The 26,526-nt window shown below is 41.3% G+C and overlaps 1 protein-coding gene across 2 annotated transcripts in view; it reads right to left on the reverse strand.

Annotated features, from left to right (window-relative positions):
• HSDL2 (hydroxysteroid dehydrogenase like 2) overlaps positions 1-26,526 on the reverse strand; it is a 96,927-nt gene that overhangs the window by 42,911 nt on the left and 27,490 nt on the right. Inside the window, exons 4-6 of one of the 2 annotated variants that reach the window (NM_001199077.3) lie at positions 24,634-24,748; positions 15,624-15,727; positions 13,586-13,684 (exon numbers count right to left, since the gene is read on the reverse strand). In NM_001199077.3, coding sequence (NP_001186006.1) covers positions 13,586-13,684; positions 15,624-15,727; positions 24,634-24,748 — 318 coding nt within the window. The remainder of the gene's footprint in view (positions 1-13,585; positions 13,685-15,623; positions 15,728-24,633; positions 24,749-26,526) is intronic. The other variant, XM_009457050.4, reaches the window with a different exon arrangement.

The raw sequence follows: 26,526 nt of genomic DNA on the forward strand, positions 1-26,526 counted from the left end.
TCATATTGCACATTCATTCACTCATTTACTCACTCATCAAATATTTATTGAATGTCTACAATGACTATAATAAAACAAACAAAGCAAACACTGTCCCTATCCTCAAGAAGTTTTCATTCTAGCAAAGAAGACACTGAACAACCATAATTATAAATTAATAATTACAAACGCTGTAAGTGATGTGAAGGGGATGTACAGACTACTAAACCCGACGATCAGTCCCATTTTGTAAGAACTATCAGCATAATCTGACACAATTGATCACTCCCTGTATTAGTCTGTTCTCGCATTACTATAAAGAAATACCTAGGCTCGGCACAGTGGCTCACACCTGTAATCCCAGCACTTTGGGAGGCCTAGGTGGGTGGATCACCTGAGGTCAGGAGTTCAAGACCAGACTGGTCAACATGGTGAAACCCCGTCACTACTAATAATACAAAAAAATTAGCCAGGTGTGGTGGCGCACGCCTGTAATCCCAGCTACTCAGGAGGCTGAGGCAGGAGAATCGCTTGAACCTGGGAGGCGGAGGTTGCAGTGAGCTGAACCTGGAGTGTGCCACTGCACTCCAGTGCAGCCTGGGCAACAGAGCAAGACTCCGTCTCAAAAAAAAAAAAAAAGAAAGAAATACCTGAGACTGGGTAATTTATAAAAGAGGTTTAACTGGCTCACAGTTCTGCACGCTGTACAAGCATGGCTCCAACGTCACTTGGCTTCTGGGGAGGCCTTGGGGAGCTTGTACTCACGGAGGAAGGTGAAGAGGGAGCAGGCACGTCACATGGCAAAAGCAGGAACAAGAGAGCCAGGGGGTGTGCTACACACTTTTAAAAAGGAGATGAGAACTCACTCACTATGGTGAGGGCAGTACCAACGAGGATGGTGCTAAACCGTTCAGGGGAAAGCTGCCCCCATGATCCAATCACCTCCCACCAGACCCCACCTCCAACACTGGGGGTGACATTTTGACATGAGATTTGGGTGGAGACAACATCCAAACTGTATCACTCCCCACGCTCCTTCTTCAGTCGGCTTTCATCTCCTCTTTCATCTTCCTACCTTACTCTCCTATGTGGGTCTTTCTCTTCCTCCCAACCTTTCAATGTTGAAATGGACAATGGTCCTTTCTCTTCTACTCACTGCCTAGATGGTATCATGTAGTTTTGTGGCTTTTTATATGTTCTATATGCTGATAACCCACAGAATTTTTATCTCCAACCTGGACCGCTCTCCTGACCCCCATTCACAAGGCCTGCTGCCTAATGACTGTCCCCACTTGGATGTTCAAACACAACACCCCACACTGAATTCCTAAGCTTGCCCTCCATCTGCTCTATCTGCAGCTTTCTCCATCTCAGTGCCTGGCGACTCCACTGTTCTAGTAACTCAAGCCAGAAATCTTTATTTTTTTTAATTTTTATTTATTTATTTTTTTTTTGAGTTGGAATCTCACTCTGTCACCCAGGCTGGAGTGTACTGGCGTGATCTCGGCTCACTGTAACCTCCACCTCCCAGGTTCAAGCAATTCTTCTGCCTCAGCCTCCTGAGTGGATGGGACTACAGGCACGCGTCACCATGCCAGGCTAATTTTTTGTTTTTAGTAGAGATGGGGTTTCACCATGTTGGCCAGGCTGGTCTCGAACTCTTGACCTCAGGTGATTCACCCACCTGGGCCTCCCCAAAGTGCTGGGATTACAGATGCGAGCCACCGCACCAGGCTATTTTCCAGAAATCTTGGAGTCACTGTTGACTCTTTCTCTCACATCCCAAAGGCAATCCATCAGCAGATACTGTTGGTTCTACCTTGAAAATATATCAGAATCTGGCCACTCTCCACCACCTTTACTGCTGTCATCCTGGTCACAGCCACCAAAATCTGTGCCTCAGTTCCTGCAATAGCCTCCTAACTGTTCCCCACTTTGCCCCTCAAGAATCTAGGCTCATCAGAATAGCCAGAGAGGTTTTTTAAACATTTAGGTTTGATCAGGTCCCTTCTCTGCTTGAAAACCTGAAACAGCTCCTCATTTCACCCAGAGTAATCTAAGACCAAGTCTTGGCAAGGGCCTATCACATCTGACCCCCATTTCCTTATGGACATCGCCTCATTTTCTACTCGTCTTCCCTCACTCTGGCGATACTGGTCTTCTCCCTGCTCTTGCATCGTGCCAGCCGTACTAGTCCACAGGACCTATCCACTGCTGCTTCCTCTGCCTTGCATGTTTTCCCTCAGATAACCTTTGGCTAACCGTATTACCCCCAAGACTAACGGTATGCTCAAATGTCGAAGTCTATGCTCAAACGTCACCTTCTCAGAAAGGCCAAACCTACCTTCCCTGGTGGTCTGACGGTTAGGACTTGGCACTCTCAGAAAGGCCAAACATCTCTTTTCTTTCTTTTTTTTTTTTTGAGATAGGGTTTAACTCTGTTGCCCAGGCTGGAGTGCAGTGGTATGATCACGGCTCACTGCAGCCTTGATCTCCTAAGGCTCAGGTGATCCTCCTGCCTCAGCCCCCTGAGTAGTTGGGACGACAGGCGCACACCACCACACCCTGCTACTTTTTGTAGATACGGAGTTCTGCCATGTTGCTCAGGCTGGTCTCGAACTCCTGGGCTCCAGCGATCGGCCTGCTTTGACCTCCCAAAGTGTTGGGATTACAAGCAGGAGCCAACACTCCTGGCCTAATGCCAAACCTTTCTACTCTATTTTAAATTGCCACCTTCCTTCCTCAATGGCTGAGACTCCAATCCCCCTTCCTTTGTTCTGTTTTTCATAGCATATTACCTTCTAGCATACTATATACTTTGCCATTCATCATGTTGTCTATTGTATCTCTCCCAATTAGACTATAAGTTCCATAAGGACAGAGATTGATATCTCTTTTGTTCTCTGATGTATCTTCAGCAAACAGAGCACAGCTTGGCATAAAATAAGTGTCCGATGAATGTTTATTGTATGAATAAAATTTAAAATTCTTAAGAGTCAAAGAAGGCTTTTTCTGACTTTGTTACCCCAGGATCCCAAAGACCTACAGGTTAGGGAAGTAGAGGAAAGGGCAGGGGGGAGGACAAAGCACAAATGGTGGTAACAAACTCTTAAATCTCCCACACTAAATGGTAAACTCCTTGAGGGTAAGGATTGTGTCACATTCATCTTAGTACCCATGTTGCCTTGCACCGAGTAGATAGTTAATAAATTATCTGTCGAATGCATAACAAGTGAATAGTGCAGAGAACTGTGCCTGGCATGTAAGAATGAATGTTTGGAAAATGAATGAATGTAAAGTGAGAAGTCAGCTGGGCACAGTGGGTCATGCCTGTAATCCCCGCACTTTTGGAGGCTAAGGCAGGCAGATCTCCTAAGGTCAGGAGTTCAAGATTAGCCTGGCCAACATGGTGAAACCCCATCTCTACTAAAAATACAAAAATTAGCTGGGCATGGTGGCCTGCGCCTGAAATCCCAGCTACTTGGGAGGCTGTGGCCTGAGAATCGCTTGAACCTGGGAGGCAGAGGTTGCAGTGAGCCAAGATCGCACCACTGCACTCCAGCCTGGGCAACAGAGCAAGACTGTCTCAAAAATTAAAAAAGAAAGTGACAAGTAACATAAGGGAGGTACAAAGAGGGAAAATAACATGTTAGAACTTTGTTACCTCAGAGACCTCCCTTGTTAAAATCCTAACTCTCTGTATCAACTTTAATGACAACAATGATGTGAGGAAGGGTAATTGAGAAAGGGTGAGAAAAGGCAAAGAAGTTGAAAAAGAGAGGCACCATAAAGTGTAAGCTTTTAAGTTTTTTGGCTGTGACCCATAATAAGTAACATTTTCATATATGAAACAAAAGCTTATAAAACAACACTGACCCTTCCTCCATGCAATCCACTCTAATATTTTCTATTCGATTCCACTAGAAATAAAACAAAACAACAACAAAAAAACTCTGGCTGCTACTCACTAAATCAATTTCACAATCCACTAAATTGATTTCATGCCTCACCAACGAGTCTTGACATATAGTTTGAGAATTATTGAAGAAGTGCCTTTTTCACTCTCATCTTTTTCCCCACTGCAAAAAACAACACTCTTCAGAAAATCTTAAAAGAATTGTCTGCTACAGAAACATAAAGGAAACAAAGAAGCAACAAAACATGGTTTTGGTCCCACAGTGGGGACCAGGGAAGAAAGGAGTCTTGGTCAAATTGCAGAAGAAAAGAATTTAACCAAACTGATTCCTGGACTACTTAGAAGAAAAAGAAAGATGGTGATTGGAAAGCTTGCTGCAACCGTCAAATATTCCTAAGAGTTACCTCAGCAGCATGCCCCAGTACTCAGTAAATTCTCACCCATAGTCCTTTGTTTCCCATCGTCTACACCACAGGCCACAGAATCTTCAGTACTGCTTGGAGCCGGGGAACTCCCTTTATCCAGTACATAGCAGATAGGAAGCAACAATGAAAAGAAATCCTTCATTTGTTCCTAAACTAGAACTCTGGATATGTTCCACACAGCTATATGCGGCAGTTCAGTTGAAGAGTACCACCAGGGCTTTAATAATACTTTGCATAAATGCTGGATTAAATATGCTTTTAAAACCTAACTTCTACCAACCTAGACATACACTAGGTAAAAAGGCCAAAGAAGTATCCCCAATACCCATGTCTGCTGCGTGATAACTGTCCAATCAATAGTTGTTGGATGATGAATGAATAAATAAAATAATGCCAGAAGAAAGAAGAATGGGAATAAACAATATACTAATATAAGGGTCCTTACAGGATATAGAAAGATGTTAAATGATACGACTGGGAGAATCAGGAAAATCTGGAATGACAGAACTCCTATAAGATAAACGACCTGGTTTTTCAAGAAATAAGTGGCAAGAAAAAAAATGAGTGTAACTGCCTTAGATTAAAAACACTTGAGACGTATCAAACAAATGCAATGTATGGAACAATTTAGATCCTGATGTAAATAAACCAACTGCAAAGAAAACATTTATGAGACACTTGAGGGAATTTGAACACTGACTAGATATTAGATGATATTAAGGTATGTTTGTTAGCTATGATAATAATTTTGTCTTTTTAAAGAGACTGAATCATTTAAAAATACATATTGAAGTATGTACAGATGAAATGATGCTATGATTGAGATCTGCTTAAAAATAATGTGGTGAGGGCCAGGCGCAGTGGCTCAGGCCTGTAATCCCAGCACTTTGGGAGGCCGAGGCGGGTGGATCACTTGAGGTCAGGAGTTCAAGACCAGCCTGGCCAACATGGCAAAACACCCTCTCTACTAAAGATACAAAAATTAGCTGGGCACAGCGGTGGGCGCCTATAATCCCAGCTACTCGGGAGGCTGGGGCAGGAGAATCACTTAAACCTGGGAGGTGGAGGCTGCAGTGGGCTGAGATCGCGCCACTGCACTCCAGCCTGGGTGACAGAGTGAGACTCTGTCTCGAAAAAATAATTAATCAATTAATTAATTAATAATATAATATAATAATCTGGTGAGGTTAGAAGTGGGGTTAAAGGGAGATGGAAATGTGAGGGCTGGTAAAACTAGATTGGCCATGTGGTGAAATCGCTGAAGCGGAATAGTACGTGATGTACTACTCTCCCTACTTGTATACATGTTTGTACATATATTTGACTTTTTTCATAATTAAAAGTTTGAAAAATATGCAACGAAGGGCTTTAGAGGTTATTTATAATACCTAATTTTATATAAGGGGAAGCTAGGTACAGACAGCTACTGCAGCTCACACAGCTAAGAAGTATATGTGCAATACAGAAACTTAATTATTTTATTTTTGTTTTTTCGAGGGACTGGTTCTTTATTTCATAAAGACACCTGTCAATATTCAGTATCAAAACTGCTGCACTATCGATTTTTCTTTCTCCCAATTGGCCCCAAAGAGACCACATCACAGGCTAGTACATTTTAAACCAATAAGCTGCAGGATGTACACCTAACAGACCTCATAGAAACCTTGCCAGGGCAAGGAGCAGTGGCTCATGCCTATAATCCCAGCACTTTGGGAGACCAAGGCGGGTGGATCACCTGAGGTCAGGAGTTTGAGACTAGCCTGGCCAAAATGGCGAAACCCTGTCCCTACTAAAAATACAAAAATTAGCCAGGCATAGTGAAAGGCGCCTGAAGTCCCAGCTACTTGGGAGACTGAGGCATGAGAATCGCTTGAACCCGGGAGACAGAGGTTACAGTGAGCTGAGATCATGCCACTGCACTCCAGCCTGGGCGACAGAGCAAGACTCCGTCTCAAAAAAAAAAAAAAAAAGGAAGGCTTACCAGAAAGTGGGGATTGTGTAGGGAAAGAAACCTTAGAAGAAGAGCAAACTGCCAGGCCACGGACTACAGAGGCTATCACAGCCAGATGGGGGTGACCAGGGTGCCACAAACCCAAAGAAGCAAAGAGAAACTGAATAATTTTAAATACTAATGTGATGTTTGGATATTTTATCAAAATTAGTTCTAGCAGGGCACAGTAGCTCACGCCTGTAATGCCAACAATTTGGGAGGCCAAGGTGCAAGGATTTCCTGAGCCCAGGAGTTCGAGACCAGCCTGAATAACATGGCAAGACCCCATCTCCACAAACACACACACACACACACAAACTGAAAAACTAGCTGGGCATGGTGGTATGCACCTGTGGTTCTAGCTATTTAGGAGGTTGAGGCAGGAAGATGGCTTCAGCCCAGGAGGTCAAGGCTGCAGTGAGCGATTGTGATCATGCCACTGCACTCCAGCCTGGGTAACAGGGCAAGATCTTATCTCAAAATAAATAAATAAAAATCAGTTCTATCATTTCTTTACGTGAACTATATTATATGGTTAATTGAGAATCTGGAATACAGAATAAGTATGCTAATAAGAAAATTAAACAAAATGTGACACCAAGAATATGAAAGCTCAAAGGCTCTCACAGAAGAAAAGATACAGATGGAATTAATTTCCATAATTAACAGATTATGGAAATCTATTTGAACTTTACAATCAAGAGTTCACACATTTGAGGAGTATCTAGGTAGATTACTTCTCTGGTTGCATTATATTTGTATGGTTTATTTGCCCTAACAAAATTTGTAAACCACTAAGGGCAGAAACAATATGGTATTGCTTAATTCTCCAATAGTTCCAAGTTTGAGATATGACTAAAAAGTAATATTTCAATTTTAATAAGCATTTAAAAACTTACATGGAGATTTTATGGTAGTTCAGAATAAGTTACCAACTTACCAAGTCCACTTAGTAGATAGGAACATTACACAAAAATTTCCAGCAAATCAAGTAAGACCTTAATGCTTTAACTATCACATTTAATACTAACACAGCATTAAGTAGTAGAAAGGATGCAAGAACTGAAGTTAAAAAAAGGGAAGAAACTGCATATATATTATGATGAAAAGCATTCCCATTATTGACAAGAACACAACAAATATAGGTCCCATCATTGTTACTATTCAACATTGTTCTAAAAGGATTAGCTAATCTAATAAGAAATGGAAAAATAATTTAACATATAACAAAAAGGCAGAAACACAGTTGTCACTTTTTGTGATAAGACTTTAAACCTAAAAAAACTAGGAGAATCTGCAGAAAACTTCAGTACTAATAAGAGAGTTCAGTTTACTAGTATATTTGTAATAAAGGTATATAGTTTTTATGTTAATATATACTTTAACAAATTAGAAAATATATTGAAAAAATAAAAATATAAAATATCTAGTAATATATTTAATTAAAAATGGATAGGACTAGTCTTCTGCTTTTGGAAATACGTTTTCTTTTTTTCACTGCTAGGAGCCAGCATCCCTAATACCACATTGTTCATGGATCAACTATATGGTGACTTATATACTCTAAAGGGCTGTCTTATTACAATAAAACTATAAATAAGCCATAAACATTTCTTAAAAGCATTGCTGGGCTCTCAATAAGTCAAGAGAAAACTACTGGTGAAGGCTAGAGAGGAAGAGAGAGGAGAGTGCAGTAAAGCAAGAAAAAGGAAACCAAGGATGTAAGAATTGGAATATTATTATAGATTATATTATTACCTGCACAGAAAATCCAGGAGACTCTAGATAAATTATTAGACTCAACAAGAAAGTTTAGAAAGGTAGCTGCCTATAATGTTTAAATGCAAAAACATTTCTATACACCCTAGCACCAAACAGAAAATATAATTTTTTTTTTTTTTTCTGAGATGGAGTCTCGCTCTGTCGCCCCGGCTGGAGTGCAGTGGCACGATCTCGGCTCACTGCAAGCTCTGCCTCCCAGGTTCATGCCATTCTCCTGCCTCAGCCTCCCAAGTAGCTGGGATTACAGGCGCCCGCCACTATGCCCGGCTAATTTTTCTGTATTTTTAGTAGAGATGGGGTTTCACCATGTTAGCCAGGATGGTCTCAATCTCCTGACCTCGTGATCCGCCCACCTCAGCCTCCTAACGTGCTGGGATTACAGGCGTGAGCCACTGCGCCCAGTCTAATTTTTTTAAAAGATACCATCTAGGCCAGGTGTGGTGGCTCAGGCCTGTAATCCCAGCACTTTGGGAGGCCAAGGCAGGAGGATCATCTGAGGTCAGGAGTTTGAGACCAGCCTGGCCAACATGGTGAAACCCTGTCTCTACTAAAAATATAAAAATTAGCTGGGCGTGGGGGCGAGTGCCTGTAATCCCAGCCATTCGGGAGGCTGAGGCACAAGAATCGCTTGAGCCTCAGAGGCAGAGGTTGCAGTGAGCCAATTGTGCCACTGCACACAGCCTGGGCGACAGAGTGAGACTCTGTCTCAAAAAACAAACAACAACAAAGATACCATCTAGAATTGTAGCTGCCTCAAAACGAGACGGTTAGAAAGTGTTCCCTTCCCTAATGTTCCCATGCTCATATAAGTCCTTTAGAATTCAGGGACTTCTGGCCTGGGGTAGTGGCTCACACCTGTAATCCCAGCACTTTGGGAGGCCGAGGCAGGTGGATCCCTGAGGTCAGGAGTTTGGGACCTGCCTGGCCAACATGGTGAAACCCCCTCTCTACTAAAAATACAAAAATTTGCTGGGCATGGTGGCAAACGCCTGTAAACCCAGCTACTCAGGAGGCAGAGGTTGCAGTGAGCCGAGATTGTGCCACTGCTCTCCAGCCTGGGCGACAAGAACGAAACTCCGTCTCAAAAAAAAGAAAAGAAAAGAATTCAATGACTTCCACATTTCCCTCTTCCCCAAATTCCAGGTTTTGAAGACAGTGTAGTGCTTTTGGCTAGAGACAATTATTAAACTTTTCTCTTATCTTGTCTCTTCAATATAGGGAGTTGTTATTTGGTACTTGCATTTCATATTCCCAGTTATTCTATATAATCCATGTACATTTGACCATATATTAAATATACTACAGGTTTATTTGCTAGCCATTATTTTCTCTCCTCTTTTTTCTGACTCCTATCTTGAAAACTCTCTGTTCTGACAGATTTGCTGCTTGGTTAACAGCCCTTTCTACAAGACTCTTCTCAAGTGTGGTAGCATATCCACATATCTTCCCTTCATCTTGTCAATAAGTAACTATCTTGGCTGAGTCCCTTTGTATCAGCAACGTACAGATGTTATTCCACTGCCTTCTAGTTTCTGGCATTGAAGATAAAAGAGTCTGCAATCATTTTCCTTTGTAAGTAACATATATTCTGCCTGAAGGCTTGGAAGATTTTTTTATCCTTGAAATTCTGAGGTTCTCCCAGATGTCTTTCTCCCCCTCATAAATTCAGCCTCAAATTTGGTAAACCTTTTAGTCTACATCCATATCGGTCTTTCTTCAGCTCAAGGGAAATGTTTCCTATTATTCATTCAATTATTGTTTCTCCTCTATTTGTTCTCTTTCCAGACCTCCTTCTGGGACTCCTGGTATTTGCATGTGAAGTTCCCCGGATGTGTCCTCTAAGTCTCTCTCCATTTACTTCAGGGTGTTTCTGCTCTTCTGAGACACTTCTTGCACTAGAATATCCAAGCTGCTTACCCAGGTGTTACTCAACAGCCAACCCTTCAACTATTACATACATATATATGTATATTTTAAAAACACAATCTATTTTTAGTTCCAGAGAGCATTTTTCATATTATATTTCAATCTCTTATGTCAGGATTTTTGTTTTTAAATTGAGATATTTTTTCTTTAGCAGTTTGATTTCACTGAAAACTGCTATTCTGGGTGTTGGTGTTCTGTTTATTTTTTCCATGTCTGGATATTGGGTCCTCTTAGCTGTACTGCAATTTTTCTTTGTTTCCTTATAGCACCGTTCACCCTTATATAGTTCGTTCGTTTGTTTGTTTGTTTTTTGAGACAGTCTCACTCTGTCGCCCGGGATAGTTTAAATGATGCCAGCTTTGCCAGCAGTAGTAAGTTATCGTATCAGATATACCAGTCACTGAATCTCTTTTGGGACTTGAAGAAGTCTCCGAGGTCTCCTCACTTCTACTCCTCAAGGATAGGAAATACTTATCTTGCCTGTTGAGTCACCCTGTTGAATCCTCAGATCTCCATGGTCAAAGCCCTTCTGAGTATCTGTTCTTTCTCAAGTTCTCTCACCTGGCTCCATTCTGTCCTCTAGCTCAGAGAGAACAGTCTTTCACAAGCTTCTCAAGTTCCTTCTCTTACAGAATCAAGTCTTACTCATTCCTTCCTAGGCTCACCTGCCCACCGCCCTAGCAGCTGCTCCAATCAGGGGAAAGGGAGGGACGGCAGGGACATGAATTCCAGTAGTCATCTAGAAACCCCCTCTGCCGGCAAATTCAGTGAAAAAGATTCCAATTTGCCATCAGTAGAAATGTTTTCAAAAATGTAATGAGGCCGGTGCAGTGGCTCATGCCTGTAATCCCAGCACTTTGGGAGGCTGAGGAGGATATATCACTTGAGGCAAGAAGTTCAAGACCAGCCTGGCCAATATGGCAAAACCCCCTTTCCACTAAAAAAAACTACAAAAAAAATTTTTTTAATGTAATGAAGAATATGAAGACTTTCCAAAGGAATCCAAAAATATCATGCATTTACAAAGATCTGAGTGACTATTACAGGCAGAGCACTACCCTAGGAGCAGAAACACCAGTATTGATTCCTAAGGTGGTTCCTCGTAGAGGGGCCATGTTGATTTTCTGTTTAAATTCCAATGTGAGTGTAATCAAGTTTCTGTTCAATTTTTGTTTGTTTGTTTTTTTGAGACAGGATCTCACTCTGTCCTGTCTCAAAAGGCTAGAGCACAGTGGCATGATCACGGCTCACTACAGCCTTAATCTCCAGGGCTCAAGCAATCCTACAATCTTAGCCTCACGAGAAGCTGTGACCACAGGCATGCTCCACTGTGCCCAGCTAACTTAATTTTTTGTAGAGATGGCGTCTCACTATGTTGCCTAGGCTGGTCTTGAACTCCTGGGCTCAAGAGATCCTCCTGCCTCTGCTTCTCAAAGTGTTGGGATTACAGGCACGAGCCACTGCAACTGGCCTGTTAAATTTTTAAAGAGTGAAATGAAAAAGTGGTTCCCACTATGCATTCTCTTTTTTTGTTTGTTTTTTAACCCACTTCCTGTTTAGGAAAAAAAAAATTACCAGCGCTCATTTAATTTTACATAAACACACACGTTGAGGCTGAAGCAAATCTGACTGATTTTCAATGTGAAAACATAAAAGTTATTGAGTTATTTCTAAACAGAACTTGTCTCTAACCCTAATGTAACAGAAATGCATATGATGTTACATTAGAATTAGAGATGAGTATTCTCGGGACAAATGGGAAAACCCTAATGTAACAGAAATGTATATGATGTTACATTAGAATTAGAGACAAGAGTATTCTCGGGACAAAGGGGAAGTGGGTTAATTGAGACAGGGTCTCACTCTGTCGCTGAGGCTGAAGTGCAACAGCATGACCATGGCTCACTGCAGCCTTCAACCCCCGGACTTAAGTGATCCTCCCATCTCAGCTGGGGCTATAGGTGTGCGCCACTACACCTAGCTAGTTTTTTGTTTGTTTGTTTGTTTGTTTGTTTGTTTTAGAGGCCTCACTATGTTGCCCAGGCTGGTTTCAAACTCCTAGCCTCAAGTAATCCTCCCATCCAATCTCAGCCTCCCAAAGTGCTAGGATTACAGGAGTGAGGCACCACACCCAGTCCCTCTGCATACTCTTTATCATTAGACATACTTTTCTGGGATGTGATTGCCATTTACATATTTTGTTGTTGTTGTTGAGACAGGGTCTTGCTCTGTTGCCCAGGATGGAGTGCAGTGGTCCAATCTGGGTTCACTGCAACCTCTGTTTCCAAAGTTCAAGTGATTCTCATGCCTCAGCCTCCCAAGTAACTGGCTAATTTATCCTATTTTTAGTAGACATGGAGTTTTGCCATGCTGCCCAGGCTTGTCTCAAACTCCTGGCCTCAAGTGATCTGCCCACCCTGGCCTCCCAAAGTGTTGGGATGGCATGAGCCATCTGTAACCACACCCAGCACCATTTACACTTAAGATAAAAAGAAGTTAAGGTTTTCATGGGCATTACCCACTAGTACATGGAAAAATGTGTAGTGAAATGTTATCGTCTCTTTTTCTTCCTTTAAGCTACTCTGATATACAAGCAGAGGGTAAGAACCTATAAGAAAGACAGGCTTTCCTTTTTTCTCATTTTTGCTGGCTTTCCCTCATTTTTATATATCTTATTGCCCAGCAAGGAAGCCATCAACTTCTGTTATATCATAACTGTAAATTTGCACACCAAGCCCAGGCATACACAGGTTCTTCTGTCATCTCACAGGGTTCCAGGTACTCTGTGAATTCAGAAGAATTCATGTGAAAAGAAAGATAATCCAGCTTTTTCTAAAGGAAAAAGACAAGGCCAGTAAGAATACAAAAATGTTAAAAAGCATTTGTTAGAATGTGTGAGGAGAAAACAAAAGTATGAGAATCTGCAGAATTTAGGTAGGTTCCAGAAACAAAGATGGAGAAAGAGTTGGGGAAGTGCAGCTTCTCCTGTTGGCCTTCAAAAGATTCTTAAAGTGTTCCGGTGGTCAATGTTCCTACAAAGGCTATTGGCTGAAGAGTCACTCATGTAGTCTAAGCCAAGGCAGGAAGATGATTGAAAAGGATCTTATGTTGTACAATAAAAAGTTGAACTTGTTTCCCAACAAACAGATTGAAGTTAGTGTTAACAGTCTACATACTCTCACCCTATCATACCCAAGATGCACCTCAAGAGTGTCAAGGACAGGCCGGGCGTGGTGGCTCATGCTTGTAATCCCAGCACTTTGGGAGGCCAAGGTGGGCGGATCACTTGAGGAGTTCGAGACCAGCCTGGCCAACATGGTGAAACCCTGTCTCTACTAAAAATACAAAAAATTAGCCAGGCATGGTGGTGTGCACCTATAGTCCCAGCTGCTTGGGAGGCTGAGGCACAAGAACTGCTTGAACCCAGGAGGCAGAGGTTGCAGTGAGCCAAGATCACACCACTGCACTCCAGCCTGGATGACAGCGTGAGATTCTGTCAAAAAATAATATTAAGTGTCAAGGACAATACATGAAAATCTAACAAATGAAGTTTTTAAAAATACATACCTGTTTTAGGCCATAATGCATTGACTGCGATTTCACCTTTAAATTCTTCTGCCATTCCAAGCACATACATAGACATACCATACTTAGCAATGGTATAAGCTGAAAGAACCACAAAAAAAAAATAATTTAATTATAAAAGAAATTAATTTGATTAACTTGTGAGTAGAAATAACCAATTTTTCTATTACTATTTTCTTCCTGATATATGTGTGCATGTATGTATATACATATGTATGTGTATATATATGTGTGTATATACATATACATGTGTATATATATGTATATACATACAACACACCCACGCACACATATATATCAGGAAGAAAATAGTAATACACACATGTATATACACACACATACATATATACATATATATACACATACTCTTTTTTTTTTTTTTGAGACAGGGTCTCACTCTGTCACTCAGGCTGGAGTGCAGTGGTGTGATTACGACTCACTGCAGCCTCTACCTCCTGGGCTCAAGCAATCCTCTCACCTCAGCCTCCCGAGTAGCTGGGACTATGGGTGTGTGCCACCAAGCCTGGCTAATTTTTCAATTTTTTGTAGAGACAGGGTTTTGCCACATTGCCCAGCCTGGTCTTGAACTCCTGGGCTCAAGCAATCCACCTGCCTTGGCCTCCCAAAGTGCTGGGATTACAGGTATGAGCCACCGTACCCAGCCTCCCTGATATATTTTTGAGAATTCTTTTCAATAATATAAAATATAACTTTTCACTGTACTATATTGTAAAGAACAGGTTTTATAGAAGTGAACAGAGATGAAATCGTTTTATATATCTCCCTCCTAATATTTGATTAAAATAAAAGTGACGGTAATAAACTTTCATTTTTCTTAATACTATGAGGGTAAATTACATTATTATCTCTTAATATGTTTCTTTTTTTGAGACACAGTTTCACTCTGTTGCCCAGGCTGGAGCACAGTGGTGCAATCTTGGCTCACTGCAAACTCCACCTCCCAGGTTCAAGTGATTCTTGTGCCTCAGCCTCCGAGTAGCTGGGATTACAGGTGTGCGCCACCATGCCCAGCTAATTTTTGTATTTTTAGTAGAGATGGAGTTTCACTATGTTGGCCAGGCTGGTCTCAAACTCCTGACCTCAAGTGATCTGCCTGTCTCGGCTTCCCAAAGTGCTGGGATTACAGATGTGAGCCACCATGCCTGGACTTTTTTTTTTTTTAAGAATGAAAGTGTTTATTTAAAGGGAAACTACTGCTAGTAAAACAATAATAAAAAAAGGCTGCAAATGTATTTAACCTAGTCAATTAAAGTGGAACTTCTTTCAGTTTTGCTCTGTGGGTTCCCATTCCAAGTGCCTTTCCAAATGTTAGTGAATTGTGCTGAAATAAAAACTAAGTGTTTGATACAACTATTTTAAAGGAGGCACCTATATGTAAATCTTGTTGCTTAGCATATTTACCTTAAACCATTAGTTTGCTATGAAAGGTAATAGGGTTTTTTTGTCTTTTTTTTTTTTTTTTTTTTAGAGTCAGGGTCTCGCTCTGTCACCCAGGCGGGAGTGCAGTGCCATGATCATAGCTCACTGCAGCCTCAAACTCCTGGGCTCAAGCGATCCTCCCACCTCAGCCTTTCAAGTAGCTAGGACTACAGGTGCATACCTGTCTAAGAAAAATAAAGTATCTCATAGATAGTTTTTAACCAACTTTATAGATGAATAAATTACACACAGTAAAACACACTCATTGGGAAATGAAAGAGCTTTCTGAAATGGTAAAAATCTGTATCTTGATTTGGGTGTTGGTTATATACATTTCTCAAAACTCATCAAACTGAACCATTAAGAGCTGTGCATTTTATTGAATGTAAATTATGCCTCAATTTTTTAAATTACAGATAAAAGATGAAGAATCTACTTTCCAAATGCCACTTAATGATTTGGCATAGAAAATTCAATGCTGAATGTTATGTGCAGATTGTGATTACATCAGACATACACAGATTTAATTCAAAACAAATTAAGCACAAACCATCCCCTCACCCTACCACCTACCACCTACCACAGTGCTGTTTGAACCAAACTGGATTTAGGTTCAGTGGTGGACTGATATTGAGGATATGAGCAACTTTACTCTTTTTCAAATAAGGAATACATGCTTTAGATCTGAAAGCAAAAGAAAATACAAGCCAAATTTAATAGCTTTCTAACAATTTCTCCACTTTTTTTTTTTTAAGAGAGGGGGCCTTGCTCTGTTGCCCAGGCTGGAGTGCATGACTCGATCACAGTTCACTAAAGCCTTGAGCTCCTGGGCTCCTGGGCTCAAGCAATCCTCCCACCTCAGTTTTCCGAGTAGCTGGAACTACAGGTGTGCACCACCATGCCCAGCTAATTTTTGTACTTTTTTTTTTTTTAGAGACAGGGTCTAGCTTTGTTGCCCAGGCTGGTCTTGAACCCCTTGGACTCAAGCACTCCTCCTACCTCAGACTCCCGAAGTGCCAGGATTATAGGTTTACAGGTGTGAACCACTGCGACCAGCCAACTTCTCTTTTTTTTTTTTTTTTTTTTAATTTTAAGACAGGGTCTCTCTGTTGCCAGGCTGGAGTGCAGTGGCATGATCACATCTCATTGTAGCCTCTGCCTCCCCAGCTCAAGTGGTCCTCTCACCTCAGCCTCCTGAGTAGCTGGGACTACGGGCATGTGCCAGCATGCCCAGCTACCTGGATAGTTTTTGTAAATTTTTTTTTTTTTAGAAACAGGGTCTTGCTATGTGGCGCAGGCGTGTCTCAAACTCCTGGACTCAAGCGATCTACCCGCCTCAGCCTCCCAAAGTACTAGGATTACAAGTGTGAGCCATCATGCCGGGCCAATCCACTTTTTTTTTTTTTTTTGAGACGGAGTCTGGCTCTGTTGCCCAGGCTGGAGTGAAGTGGCACAATCACTCACTGCAAGCTCCGCCTCCCAGGTTCACGCCATTCTCCTGCTTCAGTCTCCTGAGTAGCTGGGACTACAAGGCGCCCGCCACCACGTCCGGCTAATTTTTTGTATTTTTAGTAGAGACGGGGTTTCACCGTGTTAGCCAGGATGGTCTCGACTCCTGACCTCGTGATCCACCCGCGCTCGGCCAAGATACATTTTAAACTACTCCTACAGAGTAACTGAACTTGCTCAGAAATCTGTAAGGAACTGTTTGTTTGTTTTGTTCATAGGGTACTTTTGTTTGCTTTCTAGAATTAAGACAGAAAAAGCAACTAATTTTCATCCTTTGAAATTCTGCTTAATGGCCTGACAACATGATCCGCTTGATGGAAAAAAACAAATCCTTGACATACTAGCCTTAAGCCCAAATGAGGTTATCCGCAACCACAACCATCCCAAATTCTGCCTCCCTAACACACATATGTAATTTTCAGAGATAGTTAATATACTTGTCGGTCAGCACAGTGGTAAATAACATGAGTGTTCAAGTCAAGACAGACCAGGGTTCAAATTCTGCTTCTGCCCCTTCATTGTGTGATCTTGGGAAAATTGTATAGCATTCTAATGCTCAGTTCTCTCCTCTGCAAATGTTGGTAATACTCACTACCTTCTATGATTGACCAAGAGATTAAAATTAGATGATATATATGAGATACTTAGGACAATGTATATACTAAACATGAAATAAACAATCGCTGTTGTTAGTATTATGTATGCTGATTTATTTCATCTACATTGGAACTGTAATTTAGTAATATAACTCTCATTACATTCCCAAATTTAATTTTCACCAATATAAAATATGCCTTTGGGTGCAATACATAGCTTTATTTTTAAAAAGTCACTCATTAAGGTAGGTAATTTATTTAAGATTCAGATCCAATATTTCTAAAATGTTAATTTTTATATAATGTCAGCAGCTAAATAATATATTATAGCTTAATTTATAGCTTTATTTTAGCTACAAATTTAGCTTTCATTTACATTCAATGACTTCTAGGACTTCTGGGACTCTGAACTTGTCCATTCTTTTTTTTTTTTCTTTACCCTGAGCCAGGAGCTGTGAATGAACTAGTTCATTCTTCTTTCAAGTCAGTTTTTTAATTACCAAATGTACAATACTGGTGTTAAAAACAGCAACATCTTACCAAGCTTACCAAATATAATCAATACCACTAGAGGGGTTTTGGTAGATAACTGTTTTCATTTCCAAAGATGCTTCACTTTTATGGAGGTGAGGTGAGGTGGGGCAAACAATATTACAGCTGAGTTTCATTAAAACAGTGAAACTGCAACTCGAAGCATCAAGAAGAAACAAACTAAATCTACTCCAGTAAATAAGACCATATTTTACACTCAAAGGAAAGAGCTCATTTCATTTACATTCTAAACATGAGCTTTCCTTTGATCTATGGGACAAGACCTTTCCCTCTGCACTTTGCTGGCCTGGACCTCAACATTGCTAATCCTACATCAGGTGCATCTGTCACAGTAGCATGCCCTCTTGTATATTATATTGAAAACTCTTAGCACCACACTTAGATACTGATACCTTCAGCCGAATAAAATAGTTACGTTTACTGAAAACTTAACTATGTGCCAGACTCTGTTTTTAGTACCTTTCATGAATTATTTTACTTACTTGGGGTTGCAAACTCAAAGACCTGTAAGGCATTTGAGTAAATGAATAAAGTGAGCTGCTGTAAAAACTAGAGGTTCCTCTTCAAAGACTTTCCTCCCTGTCTAATTAGGAATAAATAGTAACTTCTTTAGAAGCAAAATGTATTCAAAGACCCGTACTAACATTCTTAAATATCTGCTAGCCGCGATAAAGAAATAATGTACTTTAAGTTCTTAGCTCCCACAATTTAGCCTAAATATTTGCCCTGGCATGCATATACTGGTCCAAGCAAGCATTAGGTCATAGCCTGTTCCTCTTCCTTATTTGAAGGTTTTTTACCTTTCTCAGCATTCCACAAGTTACCTCCTCCTTCCTTTGTTCTCCTCTGCCTTTGCCTCTTTTTAAAAAAAAGTTCTAAGTTGCTAGCCAACCAGGACAAATACAGAACGTGAGGTCCCGTTCCAGCCAATGGAAACCGGACACAGCAGTAGGGTGGACGCGTCAGGTTATAAATGACCCTGTCTCCTTTGATCGGTGTACTCTTGTGGCAAAACTGCTGGCAAGTGTACCCTTTCTGCAGAAAGTATAAAAACAGCCTTGCTGAGTAAATTAAATTTATGTTCAAGTGCTATTTCTTTACGGCACCAGGGAATAAGCATTTCAAACAGCTGGGAATAAGAAAAATCAACTGTTCAGAGATACAACTGAACCTTACTACTAAGCTTCTAAAAGCATTTAACATGATACAAACAATGTAATACTGGAGAGTATATAATAAATTAAATTGAAAAATACAAATTAAAAAAGAAATATGTTCTGTGAGTTACCAGGGAAGTAAAAATAAAATAAAATGGAAATATTTCTTTTCTTTTCTTTTTTTTCTTTTTTTTGAGAGGGAATTTCGCACTTGTTGCTCTCGTTGCACTCTTGGAGTGCAATGGCGTGATCTTGGCTCACCGCAACCTCTGCCTCTTGGGTTCAAGCAACTCTCCTGCCTCAGCCTCCCGAGTAGCTGGATTACAGGCGTGTGCCACCACACCTTGCTAATTTAGTATTTTTAGTAGAGACGGGGTTTCTCCATGTTCGTCGGGCTGGTCTCGAACTTCCGACCTCAGGTAATCTGCCCGCCTTGGCCTCCCAAAGTGCTGGGATTACAGGCGTGAGCCACCGCACCCGGCCAAAATAGAAATATTTCATTATGAATTTTCATTTTATAACATACCTTTCATAGAAGGCCAAAAATCTGACACTTTTCTTTGACCCAAAAGTCAGTGTGAGGTCTTTCATTTGGCATTGCAATCTGCTTTTAACTGGGAGCAATATTTAATTTTATTTAGTGGGTTTTTTTTTAAGTGGCTGTTTATAAAGGTAGGAACTTTCAATAGTGAGTAGAATCTTTGTGTGAGAGTTTTAATTTTAACTTTAATTTTTTTTAAAACAGAGACAGGGTTCACTATGTTGCCCAGGTTGATCTCAAACTCCTGGGCTCAAGTAATCCGCCTGCCTCGGCCTCCCAAAGTGCTGAGATTACAAGCGTGAGCCACCCCACCTGGTCTGTTTTGTTTTTAATTGCACCTTCACATCTAAAAATGTGGGTTAAGACATCACTTTCATTTTTGAAAAATGACCTCAATATAGGAAAGTAGACCAAATTATTTTTGCCAAATGGGCTTCCAAAGACATAATTTCACAAGGAAAAAACAAAGAGACTTATACATTTATGTACACATCAGTCATAATGTCAGTTTAAAAGGTCAAGTCTATAGTTATGATTACTAATTTTGACAAATCTACATAAAATTCAATGCTTTACTTGTATTGATCATCTCTTGGAAAGAAAACATGTATATTTTTAACTTTGTTAGTAGGGAGCAATTCCTAGTGAATGATACAATGAACAAACAATTTCTGCACCCCTGCAAAACATATACCTACATTTGTTTAGATTTTAATAAGTCTAAAGTTAACACTGACCACTGCTACAGCACTGCCTATAGTTATGATTAGTAGTTTTGATAAATCTGCCTTAAACTTGCCAAGATATTTGTCAATACCTTAGAAGTCATTTCATGTCATGAAAACCCAGTCTAAAACCTTTTTAATCACGTCAAAATTCTCCTGACGCCATATACCTAGGTGTGTGGTACAAGTTTAGCTTGGGACCAGAATTGTTTCAGGTTTCATTCTGAAATATCTGCATTATACTTAACCAGTTCAACATCACTACTCCAAAAATTTGAAATCCTTAATGTTCCAAAGAGCATTTCTTTTGAGCGTCGAGTCAGCACTCAAAAAGTTTCAGATCTCAGAGCATTCTGGATTTGGGATTTTCAGACCAGGGATACTCAACCTGTATATGTATATCTGTGGCTTCATCATCTATAATAGAAACTGCCAGAAATCATTAAACTTATTCACACAACACGCCCTTAACTAAGCCTTAGTTCAACATGTTGAGCAATAATATTCCTGGCTAGGTTTATATTTTTAAGTATTTGTTTAAACAAATACTTAACATTCAATTGAAATTCTTTCACAAACTTGCCAGCTGTAAAATATTTTTATTCCCATATAACTTTTTCTAGTACCATGACAGTATCACATAGCAACACTGCCTATTTTATTTGAAAATAAACACAAACTCTTTCTAGTTCAAGTTTTTCATCACAATCTATAGGCTTGCCATAATTCTTTTTTTCTTTTTGAGACAGAGTCTCACTCTGCCGCCCAAGCTGGAGTGCAGTGGTGTGATCTTGGCTCACTGCAGCCTCCGCCTCCTGGGTTCAAGCGATTCTCCTGCCTCAGCCTCCGCAATAGTCCAGTAACAGGTGCGCACCACCACGCCTGGCTAATTTTTTGTATTTTTAGTAGAGACAGGGTTTCACCATGTTGGCCTGGCTAGTCTTAAACTCCTGACCTCAGGTGATCTGCCTGCAATGGCCTCCCAAAGTGCTGGGATTACAAGCATGAGCCACTGTGCCCAGCCATTTGCCATAATTCTTACTACAGTTGGATTCAATATGGTTTCATTCAATAGAGACCTACCTTACATATCGAATTTATAGAAATATGCCTTATATCTACAAACAAGTAAGCTTTCACCCATTTTGCTTGAACATACGGCCCTCTTGGCATAAGTCTCATTTTCCCAATTCAGAGAGAGATGTGGTTATGAGAAATATTTCACTTTCCCCTTTCATATAAGAAAAACAGGCTCCCCACGTCTCAGACGATGGGTGGCCGGGCAGAGACGCTCCTCACTTCCTGGATGGGATGGCGGCCGGGCGGGGACGCTCCTCACTTTCCAGGCTGGGCGGCCGGGCAGGGGGACTCCTCGCATCCCGGACGATGGGCGGCCAGGCGGAGACGCTCCTCACTTCCCAGGCGGGGTGGCGGCCGGGCGGAGGCTGCAGTCTCGGCACTTTGGGAGGCCAGGGCAGGCGGCTGGGAGGTGGAGGTTGTGGCGAGCCGAGATCGCGCCGCTGCACTCCGGCCTGGGCGCCATTGGGTACTGAGTGGACGGGACTCCGTCTGCAGTCCCGGCACCTCGGGAGGCCGAGGCTGGCGGATCACTTGCGGTTGGGAGCTGGGGACCAGCCCAGCCGGCGCGGCGAAGCCCCGTCTCCACCAGGGGAGTGCGGGAACCGGTCGGGTGTGGCGGCGCGCGCCTGCAGTCGCGGGCACTCGGCGCGGGCACTCGGCGGGCTGAGGCGGGGGAATCGGGCAGGGAGGTTGCATTGAGCCGAGATGGCAGCAGTGCAGTCCAGCTTCGGCTCGGCATCGGAGGGAGACCGTGGAAAGAGAGGGAGAGGGAGACCGTGGGGAGGGAGAGGGAGAGGGAGGGGGAGGGGGTGGGGGAGGGGGAGAGGGAGAGGGCCCACCGTTTTCTTTTTGCAAAAATATGTGTTTTATGTATGACTTTTTCTTCTTTTCATGCAATAGGTAACATGCTATAAATAAGTAATCTATATCTGTATCTGTACACACAGTTATACTTTGAATTTTACATTTAATATATGCTGTAAGTTATTCCATATCAGATCACAGAGATCTTCCTCATTACTTTTTACAGCTGCCCAGTTCACTGAAGTATAGGTATATAGAGTTTATTTAACTCATCTCCTAGGCATGGCATTTAGGGCATCTCTAATATTTTGCAATTACAAATAATGTCACATTGAGTAACCTTGCACATGTTTGTTTGGTTATTTGTTTGTTTTGTTGGGAGTATATTTTCAATGTAAATCCCTAGATGTGGGAATGACAGGTTAAAGAGTAAATGCACGTACACTTTCCTTAAAAAAAAAAAAAAGAAAAGAAAAGAAAAACAACAGTGTAAATGCGATGATATAACTTGTTAGCCTGTCCTCAGCATCCAGAAGACAACAGAGCTCTGGCCCCATCTGATGAGGCAGTCGATAACCCTGCCACTCGGCTACAGCAACTATTGCTATGTGGTAATGCTTCTCTATTTGGCCAGATCTTCTAAGATTTCAAGAAAAGCTAGAAATCTGGACTTCTGTATAAATCTTCTAATTTTTTCAACATAAGCAACCAATAAAGTTTTTGAGACAGGGTCTCGCTCTGTCACCCAGGCTGGAGTGCAGTAGGGTGATCTCAGCTCACAGCAACGTCCACCTCCCAGATTCAGACAATCCCCCCACTTCAGCTTCCTAAGTAGCTGGGACTACAGGCCTGTGTGCCACCATCCCCAGCTCATTTTTCTATTTTTTGTAGAGACAGGGTTTTGCCATGTTGTCTAGGCTGGTTTCGAACTCCTGGGCTCAAGTGACCCGCCTGGCTCAGCCTCCCAAAGTGCTGGGATTACAAGCATGAGCCGCCATGCCTGGCCCTAACTAATAAAACTTTGACTGTAGGTAACTAATGAAAACAATTTTGTTTTAACACTGTCTGGGCCAAGTTTTGCAGACCCAACAAAACATACCTGAGGGAAAAATTCAGGACTCTAACTTAATAACTTAGACATTTAACCCTCGTGACCAACCCTATAACATATTACTATATTACTGCCATTTTAAAAGTAAAGAAACTGAATCTGCAAGAAGTTAAGTTACTTGTCCAAGGTCACAAAATAGAAAGTCATGAGGGGTGAGTGTTAAGATTTGAATCCAAGCAGTCTTACTCCAGAGCCTAAGCTCCTAACCACCTGTTCTGTGTGTTAACAAGATACATGTAAGGTACAGAAGCAAGTTTTAACCTGATGTATCCTGATATCCACATGGAAAATATAGAACCAGAGGGTAAATAAACAAATAAATAAATGGACAATAAGACGGGTTGTCTGATGAATCCAGAACAGATCAAGACTATGTTCTTTCATTCGATAGTCTACATTTCCCTGGCAGAGCCCAAGAAAGTATTAGTGTTTTTATTGGTTACAATAAAGTGTGATTCATAATGAGAATGACCTTACTGTTATTTAAGTAACTAAAACCTACGTCTTTTTTTTTTTTAACGCCAGGTCTTTTTCAGAGGAAGGAGACTATTGCTGGCTTCAGTAATCCGAAATAGTCCTATGAAAGGACTGTGTCCTATGAAAGACAGAGTATACATGTAAGTATTTACACATGCAAATATTTGAGAAAATGCTTGAGCTACACTTTAGTCTTTTTTTTTTTTCTTTGGAGACAGAGTCTTTCTCTGTTACCCAGGCTGGAGTGCAGTGGCATGATCACAGCTCATTGTAGCCTCAAACTCCTGGGCTCAAGGGATCCTCTTGCCTCAGTCTCCTGAGTAGATGGGACCACCACCACGGTCTCAGTAGCACACACACCACTATGCCTGCCTGATTTTAAAAACTTTTTTTTGTAGAGACAGCGTCTTGCCATCTGGTGCATCTCAATCTCAATCTCCTGGCCTCCAATAATACTCCCCTCGAAGTGCTGAAATTACAGGTGTGAGCCACTGCACTCAGCCTACTTTAGTCTTTCCTAAATTCATAGAGAAAAGGAGCTCCAAATAAAGATATTTAAAATACTATCGGGCTGGGCATGGTGGCTCACGCCTGTAATCCTAGCACTTTGGGAGGCCAAGGTGGGTGGATCACCTGAGGTCAGGAGTTCGAGACCAGCCTGGCCAACATGGTAAAACCCTGTCTCTACTAAAAATACAAAAAATCAACTGGGCGTGGTGGTGGGTGCCTGTAATCCCAGCTACTCAGGAGGCTGAGGCAGGAGAATCACTTGAACCTAGGAGGCAGAGGTTGCAGTGAGCTGAGATCGTGCCACTGCACTCCAGCCTGGGCAACAAGAATGAAACTCCGTCTCAAAAAAATAAGTAAATAAAAAATAAAATAAAATGCTATTGACTGAATGAAGGACTTTTAGACCTTTATAAGGATTGACTAGATTTTGAACTACACTGTTAATTTGGCTCAAATCTGTTTACAACTATGTAAGTTCCCTGAGAAACACCACAACATCCTCCCCCACAACTCTTCTTGCAAACTTACGCAAGGTAGGTGCCTCTGGTGTTCACGTTCATCATCAGATCCAATCTCTTGGTAGGTGTGTCCAATGTATTGGTCAAACTAATGGCACTGGCATTATTTACCAGAATATCAATTCCTGTTTTCAAAATAATCAATTTCATTTTAATGAAAGACTTTTTATCACACACAAAAAAAGCGTTTACTCTCTTGAACCCTCAGGTGATTCACAAATACAGTCATGTACCACACCTAACATTTCAGTCAACAATGGCCCATATACGCAACATGGTCCCTTAAGATTACAATACTGTTTTTTTATTTTATCTTTTTTCTGTCTAAGTATGTTCACATACCTACTTACTGTTGTGTTACAAACGCCTACAGTAGTCAGTACAGTAACATGTTATACAGCTTTACAGCCTGGAAGCAATAGGCTATGCCATACAGCCTAGGTATGTGGTCAGCTAGACTATCTATGTTTGTGTAAGTATACTCTATGTTCATACGATCATAAAATCACCTAATAATGCCTTTCTCAGAACATATCCCCATCATTAAGCAATGCATGGCTATACTTCCTTTAGATAATATGACTAACCACTACCAGTGCAAGACTGGTAGCTATTTCAAAATAGCACCTGCATGATTGTCACTAGCACAGTGGAAATACAGCCAATTGCCAGAGCTCCATGTGAAACTACAAGGAGGCTTAGTCTTCGGTGGTTTGTAGCTTCCACTCTTAACTGTTCTCTTACCTCCTGGTTGTCCCTCCCTGTCTCCATAAACCTTGGATCAAATTCCTTAAAGTCTTTCTTCCTCTCTAGCATGAAGTTTCAAAGGCCTGTCCTCCCTCCAAGCATAGTAGTCTCCCTTCCCCCAAGGCCCCTCACTTAAAGGGAAAGGCTCCTTTCTGGTCTTGAGAACTGGGAAAAGAGAAAGACCTACTGTTTCAATCCCAGGCAGATCATCAAAGTGGATCAATTTTGTTTTAGTGACTCATACACACACACACAAAAATAAACCTAGAGTAACTACTATTTCTGCAAATTCTATCTAGTTTCTACCTATAACCAACAAGTTTTGCTTATAGTTATATGCTTAGTGAAATAACATTAAAGGAAAATGGTAAAAATACAAAAACTATGTCAAACATTTTTTCTTTGTTTCTACCTGGTCTTCATTATTCTTTGTAAAGTGTACTTAATGATGGTTGTGTAACAATATAATAAACTTCAATGTCACTGAACTGTACACTTAAAAATAGGATGGTAAATTTTATGTTATGTGTATTTTACCACAATTTTAAAAAATTAAATAATAAATTCAAGGCTGGGGACAGTGGCTCATGCCTGTAACCCCAGCACTTTGAGAAGTTGAGGTGGGTGGATCCCTTGAGGTCAGGAGTTTGAGACCAGCCAGGCCAACATGGTGAAACCCCATCTCTACTAAAAACACAAAAATTAGCTAGGCCTGGTGGTGGGCACCTATAGTCCCAGCTTCTTGGGAGGCTGGGGTTGGAGGATCACCTGAGCCCAGGAGGCCAAAGCTGTGGTGAGCCACGATCATGCCACTACATACCAGTCTGGGTGACAGAGTGAGACCCTGTTTCAAAGAAGAAAAAAAAAAAGAACTAAAACTGAATGAATATGGGAGAATGAAAAGCTTCAGCTTTCTCCCCTTAGGTCCTCTCCAAAAATTAGTGGATAAACTAATTACATCAAATCCTAAGTGGCACTAGTTAACCACTTTTACTACTAGGTGAAGTCATTTTAGATAAAATATCCTGCATTTGAGTGTGGCACATTTCACATTTAGGGCCCTATCAGTTGGACAAATATCATTTTGCATTTTCTCTCCTCTTCTGACACAGGCATTCACATTTCTTTGGGAAAGGCTGCCGGCTAGGGGTAAGAT

This window comes from Pan troglodytes, chromosome 11 (genome assembly GCF_028858775.2).
Source record: "Pan troglodytes isolate AG18354 chromosome 11, NHGRI_mPanTro3-v2.0_pri, whole genome shotgun sequence".
NCBI lineage: Eukaryota > Metazoa > Chordata > Mammalia > Primates > Hominidae > Pan > Pan troglodytes.